Source organism: Mus caroli, unplaced genomic scaffold, assembly GCF_978045245.1.
Source record: "Mus caroli unplaced genomic scaffold, Mus_caroli_1 scaffold_4, whole genome shotgun sequence".
NCBI lineage: Eukaryota > Metazoa > Chordata > Mammalia > Rodentia > Muridae > Mus > Mus caroli.
This window is the reverse complement of record NW_028227259.1, coordinates 139,998,118-140,014,260: the sequence shown is the minus strand read 5'-3', so window position 1 is coordinate 140,014,260 and position 16,143 is coordinate 139,998,118. Positions and strand designations below refer to the sequence as shown.

The 16,143-nt window shown below is 50.1% G+C and overlaps 2 protein-coding genes across 7 annotated transcripts in view; one reads left to right on the top strand and one right to left on the bottom strand.

Moving 5' to 3' along the window:
• Window positions 1-2,098: 2,098 nt before the first annotated feature.
• Mdh2 (malate dehydrogenase 2) lies at window positions 2,099-14,337 on the bottom strand. Its single transcript, XM_085837283.1, has 9 exons — window positions 14,032-14,337; window positions 9,406-9,574; window positions 8,627-8,710; window positions 6,789-6,898; window positions 6,473-6,598; window positions 5,035-5,112; window positions 3,195-3,294; window positions 2,718-2,869; window positions 2,099-2,413 (listed from the first exon to the last, which is right to left on the bottom strand). Exons 1-9 carry the CDS (start codon window positions 14,095-14,097, stop codon window positions 2,282-2,284), a joined length of 1,017 nt encoding a protein of 338 aa, XP_085693409.1. The 5' UTR covers window positions 14,098-14,337; the 3' UTR covers window positions 2,099-2,281.
• A 99-nt stretch (window positions 14,338-14,436) lies between these two features.
• The window catches only part of Styxl1 (serine/threonine/tyrosine interacting like 1), a 33,275-nt gene continuing 31,568 nt past the window's right edge, over window positions 14,437-16,143 (top strand). For 2 of the 6 annotated variants that reach the window (XM_085837282.1, XM_085837279.1), the window contains exon 1: window positions 14,437-14,565. The gene's annotated coding sequence lies outside the window, so the exon portion shown is untranslated. Of the gene's footprint in view, window positions 14,643-16,143 lie in introns of all 6 variants that reach the window. The other 4 variants (XM_085837281.1, XM_085837278.1, XM_085837280.1 and 1 more) reach the window with 2 other exon arrangements.

Below are 16,143 nucleotides of genomic sequence, written 5' to 3'. Positions count from 1 at the left end.
CAAGCGTGAGAACCTGAGTTTGATCTCCAGCGTTAGTCGTCCCCCTCTCCCCACTTCCCTCTCCCTCTTGCTCCGGGCCTTTAATTTTTATTTCTCATTACAGATGGTTGTGAGCCACCATGTGGTTGCTGGGATTTGAACTCATGACCTCTGGAAGAGCAGTCAGTGCTCTTAACCCCTGAGCCATCTCAACAGCCCTCCAGTACCAATCTTAAAAAAAAAAAAAAAAAAAGAAATAGGGCCTGGAGCTATCCCAGCCTATGCCAGCACCGATGGGGCAGCCCTGAAATACGAGCAGTGACCATCCACAACCAAGAGGTCACTAGACCTTAGCTCCAGCCTGTCAGGTGAAAGGAAGGATGCAGAACTGAGGCAGAAAGGAGGTGGTGTCTGTTTCTCCCCTCCTGGAGCAGACTGCACTATGTAAGCCAGGCTGACCACGAACTTGCTCCTCAGACCTTTTATTTTTGGTGGCACTAGGAATTGATCCAGTCTGTTCTATGCTGCTGTGACAAACACCATGACCAAAAACACTTCAGGGAAGAAGGGCTTATGTGACTTAAACTTCCAGATCTCAGGCTATCATTTGAGGGAGCTCAAGGCAGGAACCTGATAGCAGGCCTGCTTGCCATTCCACATATTACCTCAGACCAAAGAACTCACTTCACTGCCAAACAAGGACAGAAAGCTTACACTGAGCCAGATTTCTAAAAGATTATTTTGTTGAGACAGGGTCTCAACTCTGTAGTGGAACTCACTATGAAGACCACGTTAGCCTGGTGCTCACAGAGCTGTCTGCCACACCTCCTGAGTGCTGGGATTAAAGGTGTGCCACCATACCCAACTACTTTAGTGTTGGTGAGGCTATTTGTACCTGCACCTTTGCTCTCAGAAGCCAGAGGCATTGTAGGTCCCCTGGAGTTGGAGTTACAGGCAGCTGTCAACTGTCTGGTATGAGTGCTGGTGACTAAACTAGGTTCTAGAATAGTACAGGCCTTTAACCAGCTCCCTCTAGCCCCAGTGAGCTTTCCTTCATTGTAGGACCACCTGTCCAGGGAATGCTGCTGCCCACAGTGGGCAGGGCCTCCCAACAAATTAACAATTAAGGCAATGCCATATAGACTTGCCTGCAGGCACATCTAATCTGGGCAATTTAGAGGGAGGTGTTGATATCCAAATTGGTTCTTGATTGTAACAATAAAGGAGGCGGAAGTCAATTGCTGGGTGAAGGGAAAAAGGTGGGACTTTTGGGTCCCAGGAGGAGAAGGGACAGGGAGGACGAAACGACCATGTAAGATCTTGGGGGGCTGGAAATGGCAGTCTCTGCCCTGGCGGTTGGCTAGAATAGGTTAGTTGACAAGAATCAACTATCTAGCTAGTTTTAAAATATTTACTGTCTAGTGTTTTCCATCTGCAGAGCATAGTGGGCAGGAGAAGGGGCAGCAGGGAGAACAGCAGTGGCTCATCTTGGAGCTGAGAGCAGCAGCCCAGGGACAAATGAAAATTGTCCTTTTAAAAATTACACAAAACAGGGCAATCCCTCAATTAGAAAACTCCCCTTTCATGTGACTCTAGGCTGTGTCAAATTGATGGTTAAAAGCATGACAGATCTTAGGGGACATGCTAGGAAGCACTCTATCCCAGCCATGCTACTAATCATGGGCTACTGCTCTACAGCTGAGCTCTACCCTGCTGCTCTAATGTTCTGAGACAGTCTCCCTCCCTCAGCGGCCTGGAACTGCTCTCAACTCTGCAGTGCAGGCAGGCCTTGGCCTTTAGACCCTCCTGCCTCACCCACCACGGAGTAGCTGGGGTGACAGGCATGCACGGCTAGGCTGGCCTTAGACTTCTCTGAAGCTTCAGGGGTCTCTGCCTAACGTGGGAATAGCCGCTAGCTCTTGTTGATGTTATTATTTTAAGATAATTCTCCCTATGTAGTTTCAGCTGGCTTGTAGTTCAGAATGTACACCAGTCTGGACTTGGAATCAGAGATCATCTTGTCTCCTGAGTGCTGGGATTCAAGGTGTGAACCACCTCGCCCAACCGTAGACTCTATTCCTGATTAGTGAGCTGATGGGAAAGGAAATTTACAGAGACCTTGAAAAAGAAAATCAGAGCCTGCTTTACTGTCATTATCAACAGACCAGACATAATTTGGAAGAGATGCTGATGCTGACTCAACACCCTCCATCATCGCAAACTAGACTCTCAAGTGGTTCCAATGACATGATGCTGAATAAGTTAGGATGCTGCTGCTGCTGCTGCTCGAGGCTCACACCTCTCACTTCATGTTCTTGACAAAGTCTTCGCCTTTCTTGATGGAGGCTTTCAGCTCAGGGATGGCCTCGGCAATCATTTTCTCCTCAAAAGGAGTGATCTTGCCAATGCCTAGGTTCTTCTCCAGGCCCTTTTTCTGAATGAGAAGGGAAATGGTGACATGTGAAACCACATTCTAGCTTGGTTCGGCAGCGCAGGCCTCTACCAGGTCACACGGCCAGTCCCTCACTGGGGGGTTCTAAGCAGAAAGATTGTACTTTAGCTGCACACCAGCCCAAAAGCCCTTTTCTTTCAACTGTAGCCTGGCCTTGACAGCCATTCACAGCTGCCACATTCCCCACGCTATACTTGCACAGCTCTGCTCTAAGTGACATTGTTCCTCCTCCCCTAAAGCCAAGCAGGTTCCCAGGCAGTGATGGGGGCTCGCCCTGGATACGCACCCCCAACAGCAAGGGCGTAGAGAAGTAAGTGCATTCCGTCTCTTTGGACTGAACAAAAGAACACTCAACGACTCCTTCCTTCCCGTTCATGGCATCCACGAGGGAGAAGACAAAGCGGGCTCCAGCATAAGCCATGGACAGAGTGGCAGAACCTGGGAGAGAAAGAACGATGGGGCAGCACTGCCAGCACCAGACGCCACATACCAATTGTGCTGCCGGGAAAGCACCTGCACCCCACACTCATTGGGGGTGAGGGGCGACTCTGGGCTGCACTTCACTGTCTCCAAATCTAAAGTCACCTTCACCCTACAGAAAACTGAGCTGCTTTCTAGAACCTTCTCTTCAGGCAAAGGCAGATGCACCATGGAGAGAAGCACCCATTATGGTACCCAGGGACAACCAGCCTTTCTCTGTCACCCAAAAAGTCCTGGCTCTCAGTGTCGGTGTTCCTACCCCTAGGGATGCCTGGGACTTTACCTGCTCCAGCCTTGGCCTTCACGACTTCTGTGCCAGCCTCCTGGATCCTCCCGGTGAGTGTGGCCAGCTGGTCTTGGGGAAAGTCAACCTTAGGGGTACACTGCAGGGCAAGCCAAGGACTATGTGAGCATTTTCTGGTGCTAGCCCCTCCACACACCCCAGGCCTGGCCCACTCCCCCCGCTACAGTGTGTTCCATTCCAGCACCACTGCAAAAAGAAACCAGGCTTCATTTCTTCTTGGGGATGTAACTTAGGGCCTCCTTCATGCCAAACAGAGGTCCTGCCACTCAACCACAGATTCCAAAGTCTTTTTTTTTTTTTTTTTTTTTGGTTTTTCGAGACAGGGTTTCTCTGTGTAGCCGTGGCTGTCCTGGAACTCACTCTGTAGCCCAGGCTGGCCTCGAACTCAGAAATCCGCCTGCCTCTGCCTCCCAAGTGCTGGGATTAAAGGCGTGCGCCACCACGCCCGGCTCCAAAGTCCTTTCTTATAGACAAAGGCAAAAATCATTTTTTTTTGTTGTTGTTGTTTTTTGAGACAGGGTTTCTCTGTATAGCCCTGGCTGTCCTGGAACTCACTCTGTACACCAGGCTGTCCTCGAACTCAGAAACCCACCTGCCTCTGCCTCCCAAGTGCTGAGATTAAAGGCGTGCGCCACCACGCCCGGCTAAAAATCACTTTGTTGTTGTTGAGACAGATCTTATGCAGCCCAGGCTGGCCTTGAATTCATGATGTAGCCAAGAATACCTCTGACCCTCCTGCTTCCACCTCCCTGTGTAGCCCCCATGCACAGCCACCCTAATTACCTGTGTGCACACATGTATACATTGGGAGGCCTGAGGTTGATGTCAGCTGTCTTCAACCACTGTCCAGCTTATGTGTGTTTTGAGACAGGGTCTCTCACTGAACTCAGAGCTCCGACTAGGCTAGGCTGACTGCCCAGAGATCCTCTCATCTACTGGGCACTAGCATGATAGCCTTGCCTCTGGCTCATTTTCACAGGGTTGCTGGGAGTCCGACTCAGGTCCTCGTGTTTGAATGGCAGGCACTTCACTGACTGAACCATCTTCCCACCACTTACTCTGCCAGAGGTTTTACACACTGAGCAGCAGAGCCCACGACTCCGCGTAGCATATTCACCCAAGGATCACTTCACCTTTGGTCCTCACCCAGGTTTCTCCCATCTCTTCTCTATCACCCCATTTGCAACCAGCTCTCCCTTTTGTGACTTGCAGCCACAAATGAGCTTGAAGAAACTTTGTTTTAGATTTATATCCACTGACCCATCTCTCCATGCCTGGCCTTGCAGAGTCATAATACTCAGGGTGGATGCCTAGTTTCCTCTTGGTTCATTTATACAGTATGCTACATACCACAGATATGAGTACATCATATTCAGGGGCTCATTAAATGACACTCTTATCACCATTATATTCAAATCAACTGCTGGATTTTTTGTTTACTATAGGGCTTGATGTAGCCCAGGATGGCAACAAATCCATCCCACAGCCGGTGGATGGCAACTGTGAACTCCTAATCCTCTTGCCACCACCTCCCCAAAGTGGGAATTTATAGCTGTCCCCTCTCACACCAGGCCTCCTATAGTGCCTGCTTTGATCTCATGGGCTGTTTCCCAGTGTGCTAGATAGAGCCTGCTACTTCTGACAACATCCAGCCCCACAGCGGATAATCAGGAAAACCCTAGACAGTTGGGTTCCAGCTGCAGCAGAAATCCTTCCACAATCCAGGGGCCAGTTCCCCTTGTCCAGACTGTTCTGAGGGCTTCAAGGCAGCCTTAAGAAGGCGTCTGTCTTTTAAGAGAGCGCTCTTGCAGTCACGCACCTGAGAGATGAGGGGGATGATCGTCTTCCCGGCGTGGCCGCCAATGACAGGCACGTTGACTCGAGCTGGATCCAAACCCTACTCACCAAAGCAGGAGCTTGATTAAGTGTTAACAAGTTCTCAGCCACAGTCACCCAAAGCACACAGACGGGGAACCCAGAATGCTCACAAACAACCAGGAGCACTCAGAGTCTGGCCCTGTCATAGCATCAGTCACTGTGAGCAGATGCAGGGAGGCACAGTGTGGTGGTTTGAATATGCTTGGCCCAGGGAGTGGCACTATCAGGAGATGTGTGTCACTGTGCAGATGAGCCTTCAGACCCTTGTCCTAGCTGCCTGGAAGACAGTCTTCTTCTGGTAGCCTTTGGATCAAGACATACAATTCTCAGCTCCTCGCTGCCTCAGCACTCTGTCTACCTAGATGCTGCCATGCTAACAGTGGACTGAACCCCTGAACCTGTAAGTCAGCCCAATTAAATGCTGTCCTTATAAGAGTTTCCTTAGTCACGGGGTTGCTTTACAGCAATGGAAACCCTAAGACAGACAGTTTGTGTAGGGGCCACCACAGGCTCCTCTGTCACAGGCCAAACTGTACTGTCCACCTTGCTAGACACCTGATGACATCCTCATGTAGCCAGAGGACAGCAACACTCCTATGCTAAGGTCACTATGAAAAACCCCAACAAGTGTCCTTCCCACCCTGTCCCAGATAAAGAGTTCTTTCCCCAAAACTTAGAGAATCTAAACCCGTTCCCACACTGTGGCTGGACAGCAGAAGCACAGGCTCAAGGCAGCAGGGCTGCTAGTGAGATGTACACACAGCCAAGTGGAATGACTGCCAAGCAGGGTGTGAAAGGCATCAGCAGACACTGGCTGATTAAGAGCATCTCAGTGGTTAAGAGTGCTTGCTGTTCTCGCAGGGGACCAGATTTGGTTCCTACTACCACATGGCATGGCTCATAGCTAATTAAGATAAATTTACATCTACACATGTATATTTAAAAAAAAGGAGTTGGGCACGGCCCGAGTCAGGAAGCAGGCAGGATGTGAGTCCTTCCAGGTAAGCTACTAAGCTACCCTAGGAAAAGGAGGTAGAACTAGAGGTCCTGATGATAGCTATTTAAGGGCTTCTATAACTTTTCTGATCCTTATCACCGTGTGTAAGGACTAGCAGATAAATCTAGTTTGTCCAGGGCATGGCAAATGAGACAGGTGGTTACCATCCAAGAGTAGACTCGAGTCTGAGCGCTGATGCAGAGGGCAGAGAGCACACTAAGCCAGTCTGAGCCTGTGGGGCCCACTGCCTAAACGCCTACAAAAAACACTGACACTGCTGCAAAGACGGAACTCTCGGGGCCATGTTTCCTGTCATATTCTGTGCCCTCCCATGAGCAGTTCAGACAACAGGTACTGAGTCACCCACAGGGTCCTCCCTCACCTTTAGCTCTGCCACAAACGTGTTCGCTCTGACGATGTCAAGGGTTGTCACACCGAAGATCTTGTTGGGGTTGTACACGCCGTGCTTCTTGAAAACTTCTGCTGTGATGGGGATGGTGGAGTTCACCTAAAAAATCGTGAGACAGACGTCATCTTACAGCAGAGCCCAGCACAGGCCCTGCCAACAGCAGTAAGCCACCTGCAAGGACAGGCAAAGCGGCCACAGGATATGAACAAAGCACACCCCTGCACGGACGCCTGCTCCCTGGCACCCTGGCTATCCCATGCACTCACCCAGCCCTGCCCCCAGTACTCACTGGGTTGGCAATGATGCAAACCATGGCTTCAGGACAGTGCTGGGCACAGGCAGCCGTCAGGGTGGCCACAATGGTAGCGTTGGTGTTGAACAGGTCATCCCGTGTCATTCCTGGGATGATCCAGGGTGAGAGAGCCACATACAACATTATGAAATTTCAAAAACAATTACATGTTTGGTTTTTCCTCTGTGTGCAAACATGTCATGGTGAGTGCAAGTGTGTGTGAGAGAGTCAAAGGACAACTTGTGGGAGTTGGCCCTCACCTCCCACTTTTGGGAGGTCTTGTACTCACATATAAGCACTAAGAGAACCAGGAATCATGCCGGAGTGTCTCCTCACTGGAGGAGATAGAAATCAAATACCTGCATTTCATCTGTGGCACCGAGAGTGGATTTTTCTCTAATGGCCTGGTGACCTTTCAGCTATCTCGAGGCAGACCTCACCCAAATTACCAAGAATGACTGTCCCAGGCTCTTCCCTCCCTCGACCTTTACCCATCCTGAGGGGAGATGTCACATGTACTTTCTGGCTGCTGACCTCTATGCTCAGTTAGAGACCAGCCTTTCAGTTATAGAATCCACCTTCACAATCAAATGTAATTTGTAATAGTCTCTATGTAGTCAAACTTTATTGTGCCCTGGAACTGGACTCCCAGTTGCCTGGAAACTTTTCCCAAACTGTACTTTTTTTAAAGTTTTTATTTTATTACATTTTTTTATTAACTTACTTCTTTGAGACAAGCTCTCTCTCTCTGTAACAGTTCTGAGCTGTTCTGATACTCACTATGCAGACCAGGCTGGCCTCAAAGTCAGAGCTCTGTCTGCCTCTGCCTCCCCAATGCTGGGATTAAAGGTGTGCACCACCATGCCCGGCTTGTCCTGTGTTTTAAGCATGCGGACAGTGAAGCACCTGCCTTAGGCTCCCTGCAGGCTGATCCAGGCTGATGAAGCCAATCTGCACTGGGTTTTCATTCTCATCTCTTCAAGTGCCCCACTTCCCTGTCTGACGCCTGCAGGAACCCCTCAACTGGTGCCCAGCCTGGGGTACAAGACCCTCAGAGAAGGTAAGAAAAGTTTTAATTTTTCCTAGAAATTAGAGGTTAGGGCAACTCACTAAAATGACCTTTATGTGAGAGAATGGAGCCATAGGCTCTTCTCAGTCCTATGAGACAAACTGTTTTGTACAATTAGTGAAATATTTGTTAAGATCCCAAAAGCCCAAAATGTTCAGAGCAATAGCGCTGCACTAAACGCATAGGAGCTAAAGTAGAGAACCCATGAAAATGAGGATAATAAAGTCCCTGTCAATGTGGGTACCAGGGACTGAATTTGAGGTGTCAGGCTTGGTGGCAACCATCTCTACCCACAAAGTCATCCTGAAGGCCTATCAAGGGTAGCAGGAGTCCTAAGGTGGAGCTGGCTGGAGTGCATGGAGGGCTAAGCAGAGTGACATTTGTTGTCCACAGCACCAGAGCCGGCAGAAACCAGGTGGACATGTAGTCTTTCCCCTGGACAGAGAGGAGGCCTTTGGAGAGGGAGAGGGGTAAAGTCACAGTGTCAGCAGGACGCACACGCTTCTCAACTGTGTGAGGACACTTCAGGCCATGCTTTAGAATATGTATTAATAAAAACATATGTATTTGTATGTGGTGGCCTGCAGAGATGCAGGTGGGTGTTGGCTCCCTGGGAGCTGCAGTCACGGGCATTTGTGAGCGGCCCACTGTGGATGCTGGGATCTCCATCAGGTGTTCTCACACTGCAGGAAGTGCCCGTAACAGCTAAGCCTCTGTCCACCCCACGCCCGCACCCACACACAGACACACACACACATACACACACCTGGTTTCCTGGGCACTCCGGCTGGGATGACCACCACATCACAACCTTTGAGGCAATCTGGCAACTGCTCCGGTCCAAGGTAGCCTGGGAAGAATACCCCATTAGGGCAGTGTCACCTTTCCGAGCCCAGGGAAGCCACATGTGAGGGGAGAGCACACAATTGCTAGGTCCCATCTGTGAGGTGCCAGCCCCTGTCTAAGGGGAAGAGCCCCCTCTGGACGGACTAGTTCTACAGAAACTAGCTAGGATCCTCCTGTCTCCACCTTCTGAGTGGTGGAAATTGAACCCAGGGATTCAAGCACGCTAAGCTCTACCCCCACCCTGAGTCTTTTTGACAAGGTCTCAAATATATAGCCCAGGGTGACCTTGAACCTATGACCCTTTTGCCTTAACCCTGCCAAGTGCTGGGGTGACAGGTAGCCTGCTTCAAACTTCTAAAACAAAGTATTTATTATTATGGGGGTGTGTGTGTGTGCAATCACAGCACATGTGTGGGCTGACAACTCTTTGGGATTGGCTCTCTCCTTCCACCTTCATGTGAACCTGGGCGACCAGGCTTACACAGCAAGTACCCACCCACCAGTTGCTTTTCTAAAAACCACCACAGCTTAGGTATTTGTAGACCCAAGTCTAAAACAATGCAGTCATTTAGGCATTTGTGCAATATCACTCTAAAATGAGCCTGCAGCCCTCAGGTTCACCTATGATCCTGTTTTCAACCCAGACCCTGGCTACTACAGAGAACATGGTGCAGTCTCCGAGGCAGCCACGCCCAGTACCTTTCACATTTGCTCTGGTCTCAATGTGACTCAGATCTGCTGCCACACCAGGTGTGTGAGCGATATCGTAGAGGGTCAGGCGGCTCACTAGGGGGCTGTTCTTCAGCAGGAGTGAAAGGGGTTGCCCAATACCCCCAGAAGCTCCCAGGACAGCCACTTTAGCATTATTCTAAAAAAAGCAGAGAGATGCACACTTTAGACAGAACCAGCAGGGCACTCCAAAAACCACGGCACAGGGCTCTAAGATGACGCAATGCCCAAGCAAGAGTCAGCAGCCATATCAACCAGTTTTGCTGTGGAAGAACTCTGGACCTCCATCCCAAAGTCCAAATTCAAGTGGAGAGAACACAAGCCTAGAGATAGCAGGATCCAGGGGTCACGTGCCAAATGTCTTTTCTAAGATAATGAGGCAGCTCCACCTGGGCAGCCAGCTGGACCCATGACAGCAGCCTTACCTTTGATCTGCGGTTTAAGAGCTACACATTACTGGAGAGCAGCAGCCTCTTACTGCACTAAGACTGAGGTAGGAAAGCTGGAAGAGAACTATTCCTGCCACCACGAGAACTTGTTCCAGGATCCCCACTCACCCACAGAAGGCTGTAGCACTGTGTACCACTGACTTGACACACATCCTCCTGCCTGCTCTCCAGTCCCCTCTCCTGCTCCCTCCTCACAGGCACTTTTGAGATACTGGAATTGAACCAAGAGCTTTGCTCTGGTTAGGCAAGTGCTCTGTTACTGAACTCCATCCTCAGCCCCTGTGCACCTGTACTCTAAACCATCTCAAGATGACTTGTGGACTGGCAGTATAACCTAGCAAGTAGAGGTGCTTGCTGGAAAGGAGAGGACCTGATTTCGATCCTTAGGAGCAAGAAACCAACTCCAGGAACCTGTTTTCTGAACTTCATGCATAGCCACATGTAATAAAAGTTAAAAATAAAAAGATTGCTTATAACACTTAATACAATATAAATATGCAGAGGGCTGTGAAAACAGAATTGTTTAAGGAATAACGAGAAGAAAAGTTTGCACATGTTCACTATGGATGTAATATATTTTGAAGACCTCTACATTCCTACTTATGTATGTTACATATGTATCTGTAGGAAGGCACGCCATGTGTGTGCATGTCCAGACCACAGAGGGCATCAGAGCAGTTGTGAGACACCCAGTGTGGGTGCTGGGAACTGAACTCAGGTCCTCTGTAAGAGCAGCAACTGCTCTTAACCTTTGAGCCATCTCTTTAGTTCCTTTTTTTTCTTTTTTGAATGTTTTCAGTCCAAGGCTGGCTGGCCCTGTGGGTGGAGGCCACAGGGCTACACAGCAGGAAGTGTAATTAGACAGTAATTAATGCTGTAATAAGTAATAATGGGTTTCAGTTATCAAAACCCAAAGCCCAAGGTTGGGGTGCGGCTCAGTGATAGAGTGCTTGCCAAGCACGTAGGAGACCTGGGTTCCATCCTGAGACCTGGAAGAAGAAAAAGGGATACACACCTATAGTCCCGGCAGGAGGCAGAGGCAGGAGAGTTCTGAGTTAGAGAACAGCCTGTGCTGTGCAGAGAGGCCCTGTCTCCAAAGGAACCAGTGTATGAAGAACCTGGCCTCCAACCTGCCTGTCTCGTTGTCTCCCAACCCCTTTACCCTGAGTCACTGTCACCCCAGTGGGATCTCTCCAAGGCACTAGTGCCGTAGTTCCTTCCAACTCCACTGACCTTTGCTGAGAGCCCAGAGTCGCTGTCAACTGCCCACTGCCTAGCAACTATACTGAGGATAGATAGAACTGTAACACAATTCATTCACAACTTCTGCTTTCAACATCTACGTCTGTTCAAAATTTCTAGGTTTGTGTTTCTACTACACGAATGCACATACAGATTAGAAATAAACACATGGGGTGGGGGAGGGTCACTCTGAAGCCTTTGACTACATTTTTCCATTGAGACAGCAGAGCCCAAACACCCTTAGTGCCAGTTGTCTTTGGATTTACTCCACTGTTTTCTCAAGAGCTACTGGTATTTTCTTTTTGTGTTTCTAAATCTACTGAAAGCCGAGCCACTGAATTTTTAAAAATACCCTCAATTGTTTTTTCTCCAAAATCTTTACACTGCACCACCAAGCCACACCCCCAGCCCCTCCCTGGGGGATTCTAGGCAGGGGCTCTACCACTGGCCACACCCCCAGCCCCTCACTGGATGACTCCAGACAGGCATGCCACCACTGAGTGCTACCTCCAGCAAGCTCTTCCAGAACTCTTCCTCATCTCAGTTAATACCAAACCCTACCACCCACTGACTCTACTTTCCCTTATCTAATCAGCAAATTCGGTCAGCTCCACCGATTTTCACCACACCCACAGTCCCTTACATCACAGTGACTCCTTACCTGTCTCCCCTACCTACCAAGTACCTGCTCTGTTCAAAATGGTACCTCACTTTTAAGGCAATATCCATGTTTTACAAGGCTTGCTGGGTTTTCTCCATTCCTCCTTTTATTATTCCACATCTCCCTGCCCCATATGCTGGACAGTCTCCATCCACCTGCCTGCAATTCTTTCTACACGTAACCTATGCTTCCTTCTGGTTGTCACTGAAATGTCACATCACTGATGCTGGGCCTGTGATTGTGAGATGGCCAGGCAAGTAAAATCACTTGCTTCAAAAGCCCAAGGACATGAGTTCATTCTCGAATCTTTCCCACATGATGAAAAAACAGACTCCAGCAAGTTGTCCTCTGTATGCTACTGTGCTGTGATGTGCACACGCACAGACCCACACGGCCCTTCCCCCAACTAAAAAGAAGATCTCAACTTCCTTCCTCAGTGGCACAATATTCACTTAGCATGAGTATCGATCCTCCGCGCACCTCCCCCCCCCCCCCCCCCGCACTTAGCCACACTATTATTCACCATCTCTGCTGAGCTAACCCTACTCTACTGTTCACGTTAGCTCGTCTGTGACCATCTTTGTATCTGAGCACCCAGGGCTTTCTGCATGCCTCGCAGTGTTTACCACTGAACTATGTATACCCCAGTGCTAGTTTCTTTTCAGAGTCCTCCTAAGTCACCCGGGCAGGTTTCAAACTTTTACTCTTCCTGTCTGGAACTCCTGAGTGGCTGGGGTTACAAGCATGCATCACCACACCCAGGGTGTAATATGTTAGCTGTATTATTTTTTGGTGTGTGTGTTTATGTACAGGTACCCACGGAGGGCAGAAGAAGGCTTCAGACCCTCTGGGGTTGGAGTTACAGGTGGTTAGGAGTCACCTGCCTTGGGTCCTGGGAACCAAACTCCATTCTCTGCAAAATCAGAAAGCACTTTTAACTGTGAGCACCTCTCCAGCCCCTTGCATCTTTATTTTTCAATGAATGGACTGAGTGGGAAACAGGAAGACCTGACCTAGATGGTAAGAAATGTTGACTTCCCTTGAATGATCAGTTCCCCTCCGGAGCATGGCAATTGTTTCTCAAGCCTTGGTTGTATCAATTTTGCTAGAGATTTGTACAAAATACTGACCCTGCCCTCTTGACACGATCCTGGGTCTCCTTTACTGATTCAGACATGCACTAGTTAAAGAGGCCCTGGCCCAGGAGAAGATTGACTATAAATAGCTTAGCTGTAACTGTCCTAGGCCAAGTTTACCCAAAGCAAGGATGATCCTCCAAGAATAATTCAAAAGAGATCCAGTGGAGGAGATGGTTCATTGCATAAGGACCTGAGTTCAAAGCCTGGTTCCCCAGCCTGGCAGGTTCATCAAAGGCCTTCTCGCTCTCATAAATAAATAAATAAATAAATAAAGTCTACAACAGGGGTTCTTAAGCTTCCTAATGCTGCAACCCTTTAATACAGTTCCTCCTGTTGAGGTGAACCCCTCAACCATAAAATTACTTTTTAAAATAAAATTGCTACTTCGTAACTTTAATTCTGTTACTGTTATGAGTCGTAATGTAAACATTTGTTACCGGACCCCTGTAAAGGGATCATTCGATCCCAAGGTTTAGAACCGCTCCCTGGTCTAGAGTGTGATGGCCAAGACACCGATGTCCTTCTCTGGCCTCTGTACAATCATGTGCACATTACACCACACACACTCTGAAAAACGATGCTTGGTGCACGTCTTTAATGCCGGTACTGAGGCAGAGACTGGACACCGTGAGTTCGAGGCCAGTCTGGTCCACATAAACGGATATAAAGCAAGCAATCCCTGGGCGGGAAGGCCACTGACAGTGCTAATTTCAATCGAGTCTCCCAAACTACTGTGATCCTGGTCCGTTCTCCACCCTCGGAGCCCCCGGCTACCGGCAACTACGAAGTTAACGTCCGCGTTATTTCTCTCCTGGTGCCTCCCTCCCATGGAGGCTTCAAGGAGAAAATCAGTTCCGTCGAAGCAATGCAAAGTTGCATATAATGCAACTCGCATCCGGACCGCGAGCCTCGGCTTCTGCACCTACGTGGTGCGCAGACTATGGAGGAAACCTGGACTGACTCTGTCCCCCTTCCATGTTGGTCGGGACGTGAGCCGGGCGGCCCAGCCGTCCAGAGTGAGCCTTGGCTGGTTAAGAAACGCCGAGCTCCCCGGGACGCGTGTGCCGCCCCCGGAGTTCCTTCCTAGGCAGGCAGCCCCTTGTACCTGGGCCGAAGTGCTGAAGCTGCGGCGGAGAGCGGCGCCGGCAGGACGGGCGAGAGCGGACAGCATGGTTAGAGCGGGCGGGACACGGAGCTACTGGCAGGAGCTACGAGGAGAAGAGTGACTCCAACGACCTCCACTCTGCGCAGTGCCCGCCCGGTCCAGAGCCACCTGATCTCGCGAGAGAAGTACAAGAAGCTTGAGCCAAATCTCGCGAGACAGGCTCGGCCGTGCGGTTCCTTGTCTAGCACTACCAAGACCCCGCGAGCGAAGCCTGACGTCACGATTCTCTCCGGTTCCAGCGAAGTCGTCTCTGGGCTCCGCCCACTTCCGAGATCTCGCGAGAGAGGCCCGGCTTCACTTTATAAGGCCGTTCCTTCCCCCGCCCTCTGCCCCGCCTCCCCGCCGTTACGCTTTGCCCACTTCCGGGACCTGGCGCTGGGACAGTCACCAGGATTAGGCGGAATATTGGGACCGCCCCTAGCAACTCGGTGCTAGGAGGACTCTTGGAGCGCTCGCCCGGAGGACAGGCTCTAGGTTAGAAGTACCCGTTATCCCAGGTGGGGCTCCGGACGGACGTCCTGCCCGGGAACCCGACCGAAGTCCCGCAGCAGGTCAGGAGGCCCGGGAGCTCCTGACCTCAGCCAGGCCCAACTTTCCTGCCCCCTGGAAGAGGCCGGCTGGGGTCCCGGGGCGTCCCGGGGCGGGGTGGGCAGGGCAGCATCTCCCCACCTGTTTCCCCCAGAGCCGCCCTTCCGACAAGTTGCAAAGAGCCTTGTTGAGGTTCCAGGCTTCGCACACATCCGGCTCGGAGGAGCGAGTACTCGCGTTGTCATGGCACCAGGCGATGAGCAGGACCACGGTCCTGGGTCTGGGACGGAGGAAGAAACGTTTGGTGACCGTGACTCAGGCTTTGGGCTTGTCTCTACCCCTCAAACTCTCCAGCAGTGCAGGGAGCACAGTTCTGCAACACTTATTGCTTTTCCTGCTCCCCCCTTCCTTTCCTTTCCTTACTAAAATCTGCACAACACACGATTAAAAAAAAAACTATTCTAAATAAAGTTCAGGATCAGAGCTGGAGGGATGACTCTGTGGTTAAGAGCACTTGCTGCTCTTGCAGAGCTTCGATCCTGAGACGCTAGCAGGTGGCCCACGACCCCCTGAAACTCTAGCTTCAGGCATAGCCATTGCCACAGGCACTCATATGCACGTACCCATGGAGACACAGAAATAAACGTCAATTAAAATGATAAAAATGTAAAAGTAAGGACCCATATACATACAGACGTGCACATATATGCATTCGAACATTCCTACATACATTCGAACGCATGCTACACACATAAAAAATATTCCAGAGGCTGCAACAGAAGGATTGATGTGAGTTTGAGGCTAACATGAAACTCTGTTCAAAAAAATAAAATAAAATAACAACCACGAAAACAAAAAGTTGAGGACGGGGGTGGGGGGCGTTTAGAGAAGGAACTGGAAGGAAGGGAACTGGTTGGGTTTGTTCAAAACACTTGGCATGAATGTGAAGTGCTCCAGCAATAGAGTATAAGTTCAGTGTCCTAGCTGTCCTTGAGCAGGCCTGTATTCCCAGGGACTTGGAGGCTGAAGCAGGATGGTAGCAAGTGACTCAGTCTGGTTGGGGGCAGTGACAGAGAAAGCAAGGCAGCTGGTGGAAACAAACGAGAACTAAAGAGCATAGCAACACACGAGAGCTGTCGATGGCTGGCCGACTCTCTTCCCTGGCCTCTACCTCGTTGCTGGATGGATAAAGTGTACTACCAGCCCCGTCTGGAATTGGATATGCCTCCCCCGGTTCTTGCCTGGCCTTTGGGGAGCAGAATCTAGTGGGCATCTGAGTAACATTTGGAGAAGTGATATGTGAACCAGGAAAAATGGGTTTGGAATGGAGGTCATGTTAAAAGAACCTTCCAGAGGATGAGCCACTTAAACAGACCTGCCAGAAGACTGGGTGGGTCTCGGTGGGAGCCCTGGAGGAAGGAAGTGCCTCTTGTCTGAGCTGGTAATGATTCAGTGGGCAAAGAAGCAGGCTGCCAAGCCTGAGTCCAATCTCCAGGGCCCATGCTGTTGATTCTTCAATAGTGC